The sequence below is a fragment of the Staurois parvus genome, unplaced genomic scaffold (genome assembly GCF_062004578.1).
Source record: "Staurois parvus isolate SC_StPar_1 unplaced genomic scaffold, SC_StPar_1.0 ptg000358l, whole genome shotgun sequence".
Lineage (NCBI taxonomy): Eukaryota > Metazoa > Chordata > Amphibia > Anura > Ranidae > Staurois > Staurois parvus.
Genome location: NW_028318154.1, coordinates 3,284,111 through 3,302,887, shown reverse-complemented (window position 1 = coordinate 3,302,887; position 18,777 = coordinate 3,284,111). Strand labels below are relative to the sequence as shown.

General features: G+C 40.9%; 1 protein-coding gene across 3 annotated transcripts in view; it reads left to right on the top strand.

The window, feature by feature from the left end:
* COMMD10 (COMM domain containing 10) overlaps positions 1-18,777 on the top strand; it is a 516,815-nt gene that overhangs the window by 48,199 nt on the left and 449,839 nt on the right. For all 3 annotated transcript variants that reach the window (XM_089684828.1, XM_089684829.1, XM_089684830.1), the window contains exon 4: positions 2,612-2,767. In XM_089684828.1, the coding sequence (XP_089540954.1) occupies positions 2,612-2,767 (156 nt within the window). The remainder of the gene's footprint in view (positions 1-2,611; positions 2,768-18,777) is intronic.

Genomic DNA, 18,777 nt, shown 5'->3' with positions numbered 1-18,777 from the left:
GCTTTATTATTCTGCGATTAAGCACAGAAGACTTTAATGGGTTACAGCATAAAGGGAGATGGTAACTGCCTGATGAGTAAATATTTTACAGTTCCATTAAATATTAAAATCATGTGAATAGTAATCTGAAAAATGCTGAATGCATTATTCATTCCTGTAAATATGTCATAGCCTAACAATTCTAACTGTGCTCACATGAGCTGGTGTATTAAAGTGTAACTAAACCCAGGACCTTGCATTCACTATCTGCTCATCTGGTCTCCCACAGTACACAGAACTCGGAAATGCAATTATTTTAGTAAATATAAACTGCTAAATACCTTTAGCAGTATATAGCATTATTGTGACTTCTATCAGTGTCCAGCAAAGCACTGGTTAAAGCTTGTAGGAGGAGTTTTCTCTAGGAGGATGCAGAACCCCTGACCTCTGTCTGGGCAGTGCTGTTTGGCCCTGTGCTGATCACATGCACTCTCCCAAGAAAAAAAAAATCTCTCTAGCAATGCACACCAACTTAAGCATGTGCCGTGTCTCCAAATGATATGTCTTATCAGAGAGGGAGACACTGGAAGAAGGGGAGGATCAGAAAAGTCAGGATCAAACAGCATTTTTATACAATGCATAGGATTAACCCCTTAGGTTCCACAGTGAGTATAACAAGCACCCTTTACTGCATATACAGACTGATTTTACTGTTGTGGGTTTAGTAACAATTTAAATTATGAGGAAAGCAATGTTTTAGCTTTTTCATTTTGTAGTTTGCACTGACAAATGACAGCTAGAACTTGATTGGTTGCTGTGTCATTAGTTCTATTCCTTGTTTAAGTGGTTCTAAAGACTGAAGGCTTTTTTTTACCTTAATGCATTCTTTTCTGAGTACGGCTCATCTCGATATAGTGTTGTGCACTAGAGCAGTGGCTCTCTCCCGCCTCATAGGCTCAGAGACAGCAGTGAGAGTCCTTTTCTCCTGCTGCTGCCAGTCACAGCCAGTGAGGAGGGAGCGGGGCGGGTCTGAGCCACGCTCTGTATGTCAGTGGACACACAAGTTCCCCCATAGCAGGCAGCTTGTTATAGGAGCACTCGGTGGGGAAGAGAACCCAGGAGCTGGTAAGTGTAACATGTTTGTTATTTAAAAAAAAAAATATGGGTTTACAATCACTTTATGCATGGGTTCACACTGTTGTGCACCAGTGTTGGTGCTCTGTAGTACCATTCATTCTTTATAGAACCCCAACACATCTTACCAGCACACCTGTGCACCACTATGCATTATGATGAGCTGCGTTACAAAAAAATAACCTTTTTTATGCTTTAGGCACTTCATTCAAATGAAAGCAATGAGCTGTATAATGCCGCATTTGAATTTTCCATACAGTTTTTGTTTGTAATGCATTGCCATTTAGTTCATTGGCACTCCAATGTGCAAATGTGGCCAAAATAAACAAACCTGCCTCTCGGCATATTGAAACAGATGTATTTTCAGCATGCATGTATTGTCTTGCGGGCTTTTTTGACCTACTGACAAGATGTTCGGGCACACTCAACACAACGCATGTTGACCCGCCATAAGTGTAATAGGTAGGGATTGGCTATATTGGTAAAAATTCCCAACTTCTTGGAAAGTCTCAGCACTCAAGACAATAACATCCTCACCAGAAGTACACCTTAAAGCAGAGTTCCACTCACACTGTCAAAAAATAAAAGTCTACACAAAAGCTACAAAAATTGTAGCGGCCGACTTTTAAAAAACACACACACTCACCTGTCCCTCGGTCCCGCGGGTGTCCCCTGCAGCCCGTTTTACTGGTCATCTTCTCTCCCTGGGCGTCGGCATCTTCAGTGTGGGCACCCGGCTGTGACAGCTTGCGGCTTCACAGCCGGGTACCCACTGCGCATGCGCGAGTAGCGCTGTGCTTCCTGAATGTTTCTGTAGTCTTCTGGAACCTGTCACGTGTCCCAAAAGACTACGGGGAGGGAGGAAGGGAGGACACCTTCCACTTCCAATCGCCTAGGCCAGGGGTAGGCAACCTGTGGCTCTCTAGCTGTTGTGGAACTAAATTTCCCATGATGCATTGCAAAGATTACAAAACTGACAGTTACAGTTATGACTTGCAGAGGCATGATGGAATTTGTAGTCCTGCGGCTCTCAGGTTGCCTACCCCTGGCCTAGGCGATCGGAGCAGAAGTGGGATCGGGTACCTGTCAAATTTGGGTACCCACTCTCCCCCCCACCCCCCAAAGGTGCCAATCCTTAATGGGGAGCGGGGGGGATCAGTCTTTAAAGTGGAACTTCCTCTTTTGGGTGGAGCTGCGCTTTAATCAGTTGTTTTCCAAGTCAAAAGGAAAATTGTGGTGTGTCTTAGCAAGCCATGTGACCAATAATGGCCCAAAGCCTCCCCAGCTTTTCCCTCACTTTCTGTTACTTGTATCCACCCCCTCTTCTAGTTTTCTGCAGGCAGCCCAGTGCACACACAGTGCACTCTATAAATGTGTGACTATTAAGGAATATATTTAATTATTTGTGCCTGGAGTTGAGCTTTCAAATATTGCAAATTTGTTTGAGCATATCAAACACAAAAATAAACATCCACAATCATTGTACATTCTTTTTCAGGCCGTGCATCATAATTTAAAAGCCTCAGTCTTACGTCAGCAGCTGGAGAATATCCACCTAGACCCAAGTAAAATTCAATCTTTTGTCATCGCCTGGGAAAGTGCAGGGCAAGAGACCGTCGACAAGTTCAGACAACGGATTTTAACTCCAAAAATGGTAACCACTGAATAATGTCTATAACATACAGTTCTTTTAGTTCCCTTTTATTCCAGTGGTAGTGTTTTTTTTTTTTTTTGTATAAAGATGTCATTAGGGTAATTTTTAATGAAATGCTTGGCAAGCAAAGTTTGTGGCTTTTCCAGTTATTTTATTGTACTGTAGCCAGACAAGGGTTTTGCTTTTACCTCCATATGACCCTCAGATTTCTCTGCTTGTTCAGGGAATTGGAGATGTTTAGCCCTCACTGATCTTGGTTGACTTCTGCAGGCAGGCTGGTGTGATTCCAGGAACCATTGTGGTTTGTACTCCTGAGAACTCCTGTATGTATAGGTTATTCATGGAAACCGGGAGAATTAAGAAAATTGATTGAAAAGAGTTAAGAAAGGGGAAAAAAGTGTTATTAAAGCTGAGCGTCAGGCAAACCATGAAATATCTATAAGGGACCTGTTTTACCAAATTATTTTCTTCTCTGTCTATTCATTCCTGTGTTTTATACAGCTCTGTAGGTCAACCTAGCCAGTAGGCTGGCACCATTTTCTCTGTAACAGTTAAGAATTACAGTGGCGTCCCCAGTCTGTTGATTGGAAAGTTAGGAGCAACAGCAGACAGATTAGGTCATCTCTCCACCTGCAAGCTTGCCTGTTTTCAGAAATTTTTTATGCGATACATCTGGTTGGCTTCCAGTGCTGAATCTACCTCTCCCAGTCTGAGTAGTACTGTGCAGATGGATGCCAGGTTAAAGGAGAAGTACAGCCAAAGCTGTTTTGGCTGTACTTCTCCTGTGGATCACAGGAGTGCTGTTCTTTCTGCACCCCTGTAACCCATTTTCAGCTCACAGCGAGCTGAAGGCCACTGTCGGTTGACGTCACTCAGCCAGTCCTGGTGAGAAATCAGCAATCAGTTGTCATGTGATCGCTGAATTCTCCCACTTAGAGCCAGTGGGGGACAGATGCAGTCCAATGCTGCATCCACTTAGGTAAGTGTAATTTGGGGGAAAAAAACAAACCCAGACTTCTCTTAAGTTTAGGGACTATTGCAATAAAATATTTCCATTTAACCACTTGCCCTCTTGAGGATTTACCCCCATTCCTGACCAGGCCATTTTTTGCGTTACGGTGTTGTTACTTTACCTGACAATTGCGCAGTCATGCAACGCTACACCAAAATGAAATTTATGTCCTTTCTTCCCACTTATTGAGCTATCTTTCCGTGGTATTTGATCGCCTATGCGTTATTTATTTTATGCGCTATAAAAAAAGAGACAATTTTGAGAATAAAACAATATTTTTTACTTTTTGCTATTAAACATGTCCAGTAAAAAAATCAAAAAAATCAAATGTCATAGATTTAGGCCAAAATGTATTCTGCTACATGTCTTTGCTAAAAAAAAAAAAATCCCAATACGTGTAAATTAATTTGTTTATGTGAAAGTCATAGTGTTTACAAATGGCGGTATAGACACTGGAATTTTTTTTCTGTTTTTACTAGTAATGGCGGAGATCAGCAACTTATAGCTGGACTGCGGCAGACGTTCAGACACTGAGGGGAACTGACTTGGTGTCACTGACATCCCCAGTGACACCAATACAGTGATCAGTGCTAAAATAAAGCACTAACACTGTACTAATGGCACTGGGCAAGAAGGGGTTAACATGAGGGGCAATCAAAGGGTTAGTTGTGTGCAGGGAGTGTTTTACATAGGGGGCGGTGTGTTTGGGCTTTACTTTAATCACACTGCTCTGGATGGCTGTGCTGTGCACAGCCATCCAGAGCAGTGTACCCGAGCGGACAGGGAGGAGGACTGTTAGTAAACAAAGAGTCCTCCTCTCCATCGAAGATGCTCGGTAATTACCGGGCGCCGGCGGGGATTTACCGGCCGGGACTCAGTGATTGACAGCCGTGGCCCCTAATGGCGGAGTGGGTAGGGCGCGCGTGCCCCCTACCCGGAAAAACAAAATCACATATATATATATACGTGATTTTGCGCACCCCTGCCGTCCTGTAGCAGTATATCTGCTTAGGGTGGTTGGGAAGTGGTTAATGGTTGTTAGTAAATGTAGAGCTGAATTCATTGGTGTCTTTTTTTATCTGCCTGGAATCCAGTTTTAAATAAAACACGAAACGATGAATTCACAGAGTATTGGAGAATTACATTTTCTGGAGGACCTGGAACCAGTCTGTCATGTTTGAGATTCCCTGTTTGGGAAATCATAACATTTAAGGCAGTCATGTTTGCGGTGCATTGCTTGCCTATTGTTCTGGACATTAATACTGAAAATTTTAGAGATAAGCAACTCCTATCCTCATATTAATTAGTGGTTCCGTATTAATAATTACTGCAGAAGGGAAAAGACACAAACAAATACACTCAGCATCTTTTTTTCACTGTTTATTCTGCGCATTTGAAGTTTTTTTTCTTTATACACATGATTACGTAGGTATCACAATAATATTACAATTGTATTTTATGGTAACAAAGGTCATTGGATAGGCAGGGTAATTTCTAATCAGGACTTGAAGGAATGCAAACATAATGGAAACATTATTAGTGCAGTGTGCTCAATGAGTGCAGTGTACAATACATAGGCAAAGCATTCAAAATAGAATACAATTTTATACAGAATTTACAAATTTCCTTTACCATCTCCGCTATTTTAATCAATATTTTACATTTTGATCACAGACCACAACTATCGTACTATGATCTTTCACCTGGAGCCTCCTTATAGGAACTAGTCCTGTCCTAGGAGGAAAACTCCACTGGGGAGAATCTATTAGCTGAGAGCAGCTATATCATTGCAAAATGACCTTTTATTGTGACTAAAACTTACATAGAAAGCAAATGATTGATAAGAAATATTTACAGAGTAATTGTCTGTACACTCAGATCTTGTGGTCAGAATGGCTTTGTATCTTAATTGTGGACATGCTGAATTATCAGCATAGTTAAACAGACAATTCTACATAAAATGGAAGACATATAAAAGACAATATGACTTCAACATGGCTGATCAACTTTTCAAATGACATTAAATATACCTTTATCACTTACTAATATATTTATGAAAGCATTTGAATAAATAGTACCCCAGACTGTTATTCCAAGAGGAAACCAAATTAAACACAGAGATACTTTCATTTTTTGCATTGTCTGGCCTAGCTCCTGGTGACTTTTCCTTCAAGTGTTGTAAACTGTACATGAAATAGACTCTGTATTGCGTCTCCAACCATTTCCTCATTTCCATATTCAATCCACAAGTCACCTGGCTTTAGTTTATGAGATTCTTCCAAACTGTAAAAACCTTAAGAAATCAGCAACATTCTCTGTGAGATCTGAGTAGAGGACTTCAGCTGCTGAGAAAAATATACGCAAGTGAGCAACACACTCCTAAACAAAATCTCAAAGGGAGAGTTCATATATCCCCTTGGGGGATTAAAACCTATAAATACATTGAGGCCATAGTTTTCTAGTTTAAGACATCCCCTTAGTTACTCTACTTTTTTAACTACATTGTGGATGCTAGGGGCTGTAGAATAAAGCCTCAAACGTCTTGTAAGAAATCTCCTATAAAATGAGTTCCTCTGTTATTCTGTCTAGCTTCTGGGGTTCTGTACTTACAAACTACCTTTGATAACACTCTTTACTGTGGCCTTTGCAGTAGCATTTTCCACTGGCCAAACTTTTGGCCATTCAGAAAACATGTCCATACAGACCAGTGCATACTCGTTCTTGGGCATCTGGATATATCCTTTTGTAATCTCTGGAAGGGATATTCAGTTTTTTGGTAACGTCTTTGGTAACAGGTAAAACAAGAAGCGGTATATTTAAAAACAACTGTGATAAAACCTGGTGCTATTCCATGCTCACTTACTAAGGCAGCCATAACTGCATTTGACTGCTGACATGATCCATGTGTCAAGCTGAAGGGAAATGTGTAGCTGGCAGACCTAAAAGATCACCTTTTTCCAAAGTCCTGCTTCATAAGTTGCCTCTACTGTGGACCACTTGTTCTTGTTCTGGCACCCTCAAAGTTTAATTATTAATCCCAGAACTAGGGTGGAATCTGTGAGTTGCACAGACCCAGCAAGTGTCTGGGGCTGTAATGCAGCATTTTTAGTCACCTAGTCTGCTTCCAATGTGTGCACTTTTAATGTTAGTATGGCTACCTCAACAAGAAGCTGGAAGGCTGAAGAAACCAATAAATTAACTTTGCATGCTTGATTGCTTTACCTGTCGGAGTAAAAAACTTTTAACCCTTCAAATGGAACCAAAATCATACGCCACCCCGAAAGCGCTCTAATTCTCTACTATCTACATAAATGTATACTCTTTAATAACTCACAGGCTTTGGTAAAGCTTGGATCTCTGCTTCTTGAGCTGGGGAAAAGGATCCAATTACTTTAAATACAGAGTGTTCTTCTGGGTGATAAACTGCATATTCAGTATGGGTCTAGCCATCCTCGGTATAAAACCAGGATCAAATCTACAAAAAAATCAAATATCTGGGTCTTTAAGGAATGTGTCCTGCACTGGGCTCACAGCAGCTGATTCCTACGTCATCAATATAACACACGTGGTTTTTCTTTGTCTCCAGCCTCCTGCTACACAGGTAAAAGGGTGTCTGACTTCATCATACACCTTTTTCATTGTTAGATTTTGTACATAAACAACAATACAAATTCATATTTTGTGAACCTTGCATTAGACAAATATTTAGTTGGGCTGTTTGCAATAATTGCTGCACAGAATGTGGGACTATTAAAGACTATCAATTGTATAATTGACCAAAATAATGTCTGTACCTTTGTCTAATAGCATCTTGCATGCAGCTACTACTTTGATATAGCCGGGTGAATCCGTCATTACTGGGTCCAGCTTGCATGAAATATATCTCAATGGATTGTTTTTTCTATTATGCTCTTTGTGTAAGAACTCCCGTTTCATGTTCTAAAAAGACGACAATGTTTTCCTGGCAATATTATAATTTCTCTTTGCATGCTCTGTTGTTAGATTTAGCTAGATAACACAAGTTCTTAGTTTACATCTTACATATTTTCCTGATGTCACAACATAATATATGATAACAATACCGTGCGGTCATGAAGAGATGTCCTTAAATCCAAACTTTTCTTCAGCTTCACTTACAAGGGAAAGAGACGCATCATTTAACAGTCCACACATTCTGCTTTGGATTCAGAAATAAAAATAAATAAAAACAAAAAGTACCAACAATATGTATATGAAAAAAAGAGAAAAATCATTAGCCAGATCAAAAAACTATAAAACTGCCGGCTGCATGTGGCTTCTATCCTAACGGGGTGTGTGGACTTGGTGAGATGTTTCTGCAATTTTATATACTACTCTTACATCATGCACCACACATCAAGTTACTATAAGACCTTTAGTTTTCAGTTTTATAGAAAAAGTTCTCATGTATTCCATCCATGCAATACAACCACCTCATGTTAACCTAAAGTAACCCCATATCCACCCTATTAGATTGTAAGCTCTTATGAGCAGGGCCCTTTTTATACTCTTGGTTTTTTTGTTTTTTTTTATTGTAACTGTATTGTCTCCCTTTATATTGTAAAGCGCTGTGCAAACTGTTGGCGCTATATACATCCTGTATAATAATAATAAGAAGCCAACTAAAGTTTGTCTAAACCAATTAAAATATATCTATATCATTAATAAAATTGAACACTTCATTTCAATTTTTTAAATGCACGGTTTCCACTATCAAAAGATATTTAATTTGTTATTTTATACTATATGTACTTTTAAATTTAACCTTCATTTTACTGTGATTATTGTAATCACATTGTGTATCAGATTAATTAAGCCGACACGTTATGAAAACTCGTAGTCATATCAATGGTTGTGTCCTTGTCATGTCTCATCCTAGCACATTCTTCTCATGGGAAAGAGAAAAGGAGGGAGGGGGGAAATCTGCACAGACCTACAAAACACACAAAAAATTGTAGGACCAAAATGCCCAGCACACCCATTCACACACATACACGATCATCTCTCAAAATTCACTTACATTCTTCCAATTTTTTACACAAGACATGCAAATCATTCATTCTCTAACTTTCATTTAACTCTCTTCAAAGTTTTCCTACTGAAATTAGTTTTCCTTTTTTTGTTCTATGATATCCCGTCATCACATACTGTAATCCCATACTTAACTCACTCCAGCTCCTATGATCAGATGGGCAGCCATAGTGCTCGTCCCATCTTCCTTCTCTGATCACATATAAAATATTCTGTTTGGGCCAGGGCCAAGAATTATATTATTTCTATACAATTTGACTCTCATTTTCTGTTTTGTTTTTTTCCCATGTTTTTTTAGAATGTACTAGTTATGGTGCCTTACTCTAAATTAATTCCACAACTTAGTGTTACTTGACCCATGAACCAGCATTCACTCTATCTGGTCTCCCACAGAACATAGAAATGCAATTATCTAAGTAAATATAACCTGCTAAATACCTTTTCTCAGCAGTTAGAGCAATCTTGTGACTTCTATAATTGTTCAGTAGAGCACTGGTTACAGCTTGTAGGAGGAGTTTTCTTTCTACTCTAGGAGGATGCAGAACTCCTGACCTCTGTCTGGATAGTGCTGATTGGCCCTGTGCTGATCACATGCACTCTCCCAAGAAAAAAAGACACCTCTAGCAATACACACCAAACTATCCATGTGCAGAGTGTCTTCACACGATATGTCTTATTAGTAGATAAGAGGGGAACACTGAAAAAAGGGCAGGATCAGAGAAGTTGGGATCAAACAGCATTTTTGCACAATGCAGAGGATTAACCCCTTAGGTTCCACAGTGAGTATATCAAGCATGCTTTACTGCATATACAGACTGATTTTACTGCTGTGGGTTTAGTAACACTTTAACATCAAAATTTTCCTTTATGTCTAATATACATTGCCTATCACCCATCATCCATTCTGCTCAAATAGAAAGCTCTTCCTCTAGTGGTTTAATCTGCATAATTCTTAGTCCTTGTGGATTTGGTAACCCTGTTACACATTGTGGATCTCTGTCCACTCTATCCATTTATCTAGGGCAGTGGTCGGCAAGCCACGGCTCGCGAGCCACATGCGGCTCTTTACACAATTTAATGCGGCTCTTCTGTGTGCCGGGCGCCCGCTCCCCTCCCTCCTCTCAGGCACCCGGCACATTGGCTGTCAGGATGTAGGCGGGGCAGCGTGACGAACTCCTCTCCTCTCACAGTCCGCCCTGAAGACCGAACGGCGCGGGAACACGGCGAGAGGAACGCGCGGAGCAAAGGTAAGTGAATTGACACTATAGGGGGGATGAATTACTATAGGGGGGATGAATTACTATGGGGGATGAATTACTATAGGGGGGATGAATTACTATAGGGGGGATGAATTACTATATGGGGGATGAATTACTATGGGGGATGAATTACTATATGGGGGATGAATTACTATGGGGGATGAATTACTATGGGGGATGAATTACTATATGGGGGATGAATTACTATATGGGGGATGAATTACTATATGGGGGATGAATTACTATATGGGGGATGAATTACTATGGGGGATGAATTACTATATGGGGGATGAATTACTATATGGGGGATGAATTACTATGGGGGATGAATTACTATATGGGGGATGAATTACTATGGGGGATGAATTACTATATGGGGGATTAATTACTATGGGGGATGAATTACTATATGGGGGATGAATTACTATATGGGGGATGAATTACTATATGGGGGATGAATTACTATGGGGGATGAATTACTATGGGGGATGAATTACTATATGGGGGATGAATTACTATGGGGGATGAATTACTATATGGGGGATGAATTACTATATGGGGGATGAATTACTATGGGGGATGAATTACTATGGGGGATGAAATACTATATGGGGGATGAATTACTATGGGGGATGAATTACTATATGGGGGATGTATTTTCAGTTTTAAAAATGTGGCTCTCAAAATAAATTTCAATCGTGGTTTTGGCGAGATTTGGCTCAGTTGAAAAAAAAGGTTGCCCACCACTGATCTAGGGACTCAGTATAGGCAGAACCACACCTTCGGTTCATATATTCTCTAGCGCTCTTCTTGCGCTGGGCATTTTCAGAGGGTATCCTCTTACCTTTCAATCCCTTACTTACTTACTTTAATGCCCATAATGACTGGCCAGTCCCTTCTCTTCTCTAGATGTGCCTATAATTCTTGCCTCTAGATCTACTATTACAGCAGATGTGTGCTTCATATAACCTGTTAACAGCAATATTCTTCCTTTTCTTATCTATAACACTCAAATGCACAGTAGAAAGTGACAACATAACACATAATCACCAATCAATACAGTTCGATTAAGGGGAGTAAAATAGGTACCCTTTGTCCCGAAAATGCCTTACTGATCAAGGAATTCTGATATTGCTAAATGTAAGCAAAGGCTTACCTCAGCCGACTGATTATCTCAAATTCCCAAATCTCCACAGGCTCCTCGTTTTGGATTCTCAGGATCACTTCTAAATATCCTCCTAAACAAAGCTTGCCACCTGTTCTGGACATTAATAGTGAAAATGTTATAGATAGGCAACTCCTATCCTCATATTGATTAGTGGTTCCAAGTTAATAATAACTACAGTAGTAGGGAACAGACACAAAAAGATACACTCAGCATCTGTCCAAATAACTGTTCTGTTTATTCGGCTCATTTGAAGTTTTTTCATACACATTATTACGTAGTTATCACATTAATATTACAATTGTACTTTTATGGTAACGAGGGGTGTTACATAGGCAGGCTAATTTCTAATCAGGACTTGAAGGAATGCAAACATGTAATGAAAATCTTATTAGTGCAAGGTGCACGAGTGCAGTGTACAATACATAGGCAAAGCATACAATATAGAATACAGGTTTATACAGAATTTACAAATTTTCATTTGAACCTATGGCTAGGTACACACACATGCTGTGATAGCTCCAGCCTGAGATGTGAAATTGGGATACTTTTTTGAGTGAAGATGGTCCAGACCTCCAACCAATCCACTCCAATGGTTCTGGCACCAGACATTTGAGGGTTTTTTTTTTTTTTTGGCTGTTCTGTGAATCCATGGCTTTGTTGTGATCACACAAGATGGTATCCTGGGAGGCTCAATATAGACCATTACTTTTGATCACTACAGACAGAGCAGACAAACTCAGATGTCACCACTGCCAATTGAGACTCATTGAAGGGAGACCAAAACAATAAGGATCCTATTTTTGAAGGATTATTCAAGAAGTATTTCTTCCTACTCCTACTAAGAGAGATTTTGTAGGTTATGTTAGCCCTTCTCAAAGATTCCCATAAGAAAGACATGGCAGAATTAGAGTCCAAGCCCTGTGGCTTCACCTGGAGGACCAGCATCGCGGGATCAACCTTTGTATTCATGCCCTACCTGAGCCCACAGACCCAATTTCAATTCTACAAGTTGTGGGTATTTATACGTGGCCCTTTGCACCTTATTTTCAGAAGAGTTAGTCTGTGTTTTGGTGCAAACTCAGGCCAGTGAAGAAAAAAAGTTTCCTTTAAAAACTGTACATTGCTCTCCTCTTGTGTTTTTTTTTTTTTTTTTTTCTCTTACCTTTCTTTAATGGGTCTTGCCGAGAGAAAAATCAAATGTGAAACAACTAGTTTTTAAGGGGCCGTAAGGAGCTCAAATGTGTTATCCTTGATTTGTAGAGGGGATGTAATAGCCTTGATCCATATCAGTCTCATGCTACTTTTCTCTAGTCTCTGAACATCTCCTGTAGCATGCCTGCAGCCTCTGATAGTCTCTTGTAGCATGCCTGTAGTCTCCTGTTGCACATCTGCAGTGTTTGAAAGCTGTCTGTAGCATTACATTTACTGCATATTATGTAGGGTTCTTTGGGGTTGTCAGGCGCTACACTTGAGGCCCCATATTTTAAAAGCGAAGTTCACTTTTGAAGCATGTTCCATGTTCCGGTCATGTGACAGGCTTGTGGCGCCACTCAAAGTCAGGCAATATGAAGTAACCCCGCCGATGAGAGTGGGAGCAGGCGCCCTAACACTCCTGGGGTATAGGATCGCAAGGAGATATGGACACCGCTCAAACCTGCCCACATGATGGATTAAGTGGAGATTGTTTGTGCTGGCACCAGTCCTCACTCTGACCATGCCCTCGTGGCCAGAGCGAGAGTTGAGGCCAACACAGACGCTCTCCATTTAATCCATGTGGGCCGCTTTGATTGGCGTCCATATCTCCTTGTGATGTTACATGTTCCATCTGTTTTTAGGGATTGTCTCCTCACACGGCTGTGTCATTCATTCACAATTTCCTGTGAATGACTGCCTACAAGTACCGTTAGCCATTGCAGCTGATGCATTCCCAATGATCTGTGAGGGCACTGGTGAGTGCTCTTGTAGTCTGTTGATCTTCCTGCTGTCAGGTAACTGCCTGCCCTTAAGAGGTACAGGCAAACAGTTATGCAGAGAGCCTGCAGGAGCCTCAGATTGCACCCTCAATCTGCTGATCACGGGAGCAATGCTCTGCAGGCTGCTTAGAGGGAAAAAAATAATAAATGCACATTTTTTTACCTTCAAAAATGTTTTTTTTTTTCTTTTCAAAAGGTGAACTTATCCTTTAAGTAAGATATTCATCACTGCATTAGAGAATATGAAGTTAAGAAATAACGTGCCTTGTGCCCTCTAGTGGATTTTTAGACATGTATAGAGAATGTTAGAGAATGTACAGTATATGAAGGTTAAAAAAACAGCGGCATTTATCTGAGTTCTTTGTTAGCTGTAGCTGTTTCAGGAATAGGGTGAGAAGTTTATACTGATGTTACAGAGAGCAGTAAAGAACCAGTAGGTGGACTAACCATGGTTCAGTCTATTGAAAAAAGAATAAATGTTTTGAATTGAGGTTTTATTCCAAGTTTTTTACTCTTTGCTGCTACATTTCACTAGTGGCTTATAGAAGCAGATTCTACCTTACCTTTAGATTTCTTTAGAAAATATATTACAATATGTTCCATAGCTAATATAAAGTATTGGTATTTGAAAAGGAAAGGAACACCTTTTTCGCATTTCCAGACTTCTTGGTAGTGACACTGAAGATTTGTGTGCCTTTAGTTAGACACATTCAGTATGGATGCTTCCTGCCTAGGACTTGACAGTGTAATCTATATTCGCTCTGCTGACAAAGATCAAGCTCCTGTAGGCAGCTGACTCACACAAGTCATACATCAAAATTAGGGCATAGAACATGTCATTGGTATCATCATGAAGCATGTCTCTGTCACTGTCTAATCTGAGTGCTTTGTGCCCACTTACGCTAGACATACATTATACAATTTTCTTGAGAATTTTTCTTTAGATTTACCAAAAACCATATAATATGAGGTCAAACCTAAACAACACTTTCATTTGTGTCCAATTAGGCAGGCCCTTGCACTACATAGTTGATGGTAAATCTAAAGGAAATTGGGCAGAAATTGGACAGAAAATTGTAAGAAAACTATATAGTGTATGGCCAGCCTTAAAGCTAAGGAAGGCCATACAAAGCAGTTGGGCAAGAAGATATCTCTCCTTAGTTTATGGAACGTGAGACATCTGCCTATATGCAAACTAAGGCTGGCTTTGTATTGGGATCCATATAACCGACGCACATCTCATTTAGTAACACAGCACCACATTTGTATTCCATTTGAGAAATACTGCTTGTTACACTTAGCATGCTCAGGAACTTAGGGCTGGTTCACACCACACAGATGCAGTCTACATCAGGCCTTGAAATTTCCACTCGCCTGCTCGTGAGGGCCGTCTTGCTGAGCAGATACGGAACTCAGTCCGGATCTCTCATTGGCACAGGGAGCCGTCAGACTGCTCAATAGCTGAGCGCAGTGAAATCAAAGGAAGGAGTGTGTGCTGTGTTCTCTGCCTCCCCCTAGAGTGCAGTACCCGGATCTGTGAGTGAACAACAAAGTACTGCAACTTTTTATAGGGTGTGTGTGTCTATCTAATTTCAGCTCACTCAGGTCACATGATCCTCTATGTCAGCCAGTGGTTGCTTCAGGGGAGAGGAGAGAGCACTTAACAGCATGCGTGTGTGTCTGTGTGCATGTACGTGTGTGTGTGTGTCTGTATGTATGTACATGTGTATGTACATGTCTGTGCGTGTGTATTTCTGTGTATGTATGTGTATCTGTGTGTATGCGTGTCTGTATGTTCCTGTGTGTGTATACATGTGTCTGTATGTGTGTGTACATGTGTCTCTGTCCGTGTGTGTACATGTTTCTGTGTGTGTATGTTGGTGGCGAGTAACTCTTAAGGCCTGGCTAGTAGCTCAGGACTTGAAATTTTAAGCCCTGGTTACATGCTTGTGGCAGCACAGTGGCTAAGTGGTTACTACTTCCGCCTACCAGCACTAAGGTTGTTGGTTTGAATCCCAACCATAGCAATGCCTGCTTTGAAGTTTGCATGTTCTCCCTATGCTTGTGTAGGCTTTCTCCCACATTCCAAAGACATGCTGGTAGTTGTTTTGGCTCCTGTCTACATTGCCCCTAGTATATGAATATGAGTTGGGGACTTTAGATTGTAAGCTCCTTGAAGTCAGGGCCTGATGTGAATGTACAATTTATATGTAAAGCACTGTGTAAATTGACGGCGTTATATAAGTACCTGAACTAATAACAATTCATGTTTTATATGTGTTTTTTTCAATATTTTACATGTTAGAAGGTTTCACATTATGTAAACAAAAGAGCTGACATCACAAAATAAACAGTGTGTGTATGGGGGGGGGGGGGCACACTTTTTTTATTATTTATTTTTCCTTTCTATTGCATGACAGTTATATCTCTGTTATATGACAAATCATTGTGTGTGTGTGTTGGGGGGGGGGGGGGGGGAGGCAGGGCTCACTCCTTCACCCCACTTTCCTGGCCTGCACGACTGTATGATCAGATAAGGGTGTTTTAGCGATTTGGGGGGGGGGAGCCACACTTTTTTTATTTATTTTTTGGGCACGGGGTTCGCCTTCAAATCCATGACAGACTGAATGGTCTATGCTCTTTTGGCACATGTTGGCTTTGGTCTTTCCATTCTGCTGTCATTGGGGAATCACAGCTGACAGCAGGGGTGAGTCACTGGTTGCTATGATGCCGGCAGGTACTAACTCCTAACAAACCACAGAATTTACAGGCAAAAATGCCTAGCCATGTACCAGTGTAGGTCAATGCAGAACACATTCATCATGTTCTAATTTGGTGGGCTGCACTGCACTGGGGGGGGGGGGGGACTAGAGCCATTGGAATAAATGGGAAATACTGGACAGTGTTTTGGCAGCCCTCACAAATGTGAAATTTCCTGCTCTGTACCCTGCACATGCTCAAGGACTTTCAACTTATTATTATTTATTTAGTCTTTATCACTGAGCATGCCCAGGAAAATGTCACACTTTCTGTTGTACACTGCATTGGTACACATGCTTAGATAAATGTTGCTTTCCTTCTGTTCACGCTAATGGACTTGTATCTTTGGCCTGCAGTGTGTGAATTGATACACATAGCCAAGGGCTAACATAGTTGGAAGGAGTATGTGTGCTAATCAGGTGCAATCAGTTGAGGCCCACATGATGAGACAGATTGAATAGTACTGCTGGGTGTGTCCTTTACTGGGTATGCTAGCAATACAGTGTTATATAAAGGACTGCAGTAGCTGGGTTTGCGTGGCCCGAGAAGAGGCCAGATTACTTGCTGTCAGCAGTCCTTGGCAGGGCTTTTTTTTTTTTTTTGTGGGGGTGTATTGTGCATATTGACCAACCCCACTAAGGTTTTTTATATGTGTTTTTGTGTGTTTACTGTAATTGTTGTGCATTTGGCCCTCAAAAGTGGGTTTTTGTGGGCATGGCTTCAATGTTGTGTTTATTTTTGAATGCCTTTATGGTTTTGTGAGCATCTGCTGACCCTATTTGTTACTAACAAATGCCAATTGTTCTACTCTTACAACACCCAACTTTGATCTAGTTTGCGTAATCATGTAGATTGTGCGGTCATGCAACACTCACCCAAATGAATTTTACAACCTTTTTTTCCTACGAATCAAGCTTTCTTTCAGTGGTATTAGATCGCTTGTGCGTTTTTTATTTTTTGTGCTGTAGAAAAATAAAAGCGACAATTTTGAGAAAAAACATTATTTTTGACTTTTTGCTATTAAACATGTCCAGTAAAAAATTTTAAAAATCAAATTTTGTCATAAATGTAGGCCAAAATGTCTTTGCTAAAAAAAATCCCAATACGTGTAAATTAATTGGTTTACATGAAAGTTATAGCGTTACAAATGGTGGTGTGTATATATACTGGGATTTTTTTTAATATTTACTAGTAATGGCGGCGATCAGCGACTTATAGCGGGACTGCGGCGGGCATTCTGACACTGGGGAGAACTGACTTGGTGTCACTGACATCCCCAGTGACACCAATACAGTGATCAGTACTAATAAAAAGAACTGACACTGTACTAATGGCATTGGGCAGGAAGGGGTTAACATGTGGGGCGATCAAAGGGTTAACTATGTGCTGTTTTACTGTGTGCTGTGTGTGTGCTTTCAATTGTAAGTACACTGCAGAGTCATGCAAAGCAGTGTGCAGGAGTTGACAGGGAAGAGAACTGTATTGTTTACATACAGTTCTCTCCCTCCGTCGGTAATGCTCCTCGATCACCAGGTGCCAGCGAGTAATCACCGGCTGGGACCCAGTGATTGACAGCCTAGGCCACGAATAGGGGTGCTGGTGGGGCGCGGCCCCCTACCCGGAAATGCAAAATCATGTATATATACATGCTTGTGTGCACCCTTGCTGCCCTGTAGCAGTATATCTGCTATAGAGCTGCAGGAAAGCGGTTAAAGCCTGGAAAAAGTACAAGAACATGGGCAGGATAATCATCTTTAAGATGTTGCAACGTCCAAACCAGGAGTGTAGGCCTTAATTCTATTTGTCCATAAGGGTACAGACTTTACTGAACAAAGGTGGGAAGTTGAGTGGAAAAGTATTACTTAGGACCGGTGGAATATGGGTACTCAAATACTTCAGAGCAGAAGTCCACTTAAGGTGACAGATTGTAAAGTATTCAACAGAGCAGAGGGTAACGCTACACCCATGGCCTCCGATTTATTGAAGTTAATTTTCAAGTTGGAAAGGGCACCGTAGATCTTGAATTTGTCAAAAAGAGTCAGTAAGGCGGTATGAGGGTTGGTTAGAGAAAATAACATATTAGCGTAGGGGGATACCTTACAGTGAGAGGGTCCGACCTGTATACCCTTAATGTCTTTGTATGACCTGACTTTACATGGGAAGGCTTCCAGGGTGAGGGCAAATAATAAAGGGGAGAGCAGGCAACCCTGTTGAGTCACATTAGATATTGCAAAAGGTTTTGAGAATACCCCATTTGCCTTAACTGAGGCCATCGGGGTGGTATAGACATTGTATATCCAATGTATGACCCATTCTCCTAACCCCATGTGATGCAGGACTGCGAACATGAACTTCCAATTCACCGTCAAAGGCTTTTTCCACGTCGGTACTCAAAGCATACGTGATCTAAATGGACCAGCTGAAGCAGATGTGGTTGAATGCAGGAGGCTACGAGTTTGGTAAACAGTTTCAAGTCAATGTTAAGTAATGAGATCGGCCAATAGCTACAACAAGATTCGGGATCCTTAGGATATTAGCTAGAAGAGCTGCCGACAGTAGTGAAGAGGACTCGCCTAAGGAGTTAACCTTGATGTTCTAGCATGGGGAGGAGGGCTTTATAATGTTGTATAATTAAACCATCTGGGTTCGGTGACTTTCTCAATTTAGTAGCGCCAACCGCTGCCTGTACCTTCTATAGTTTATTCGGGGCCTCAAGATCGCGTCATATCAGAGAGGAAAGATGTGGAAGTCGTGAGGTAGTCTTCAAGGGATGAAGGTGAAGAAGGGGC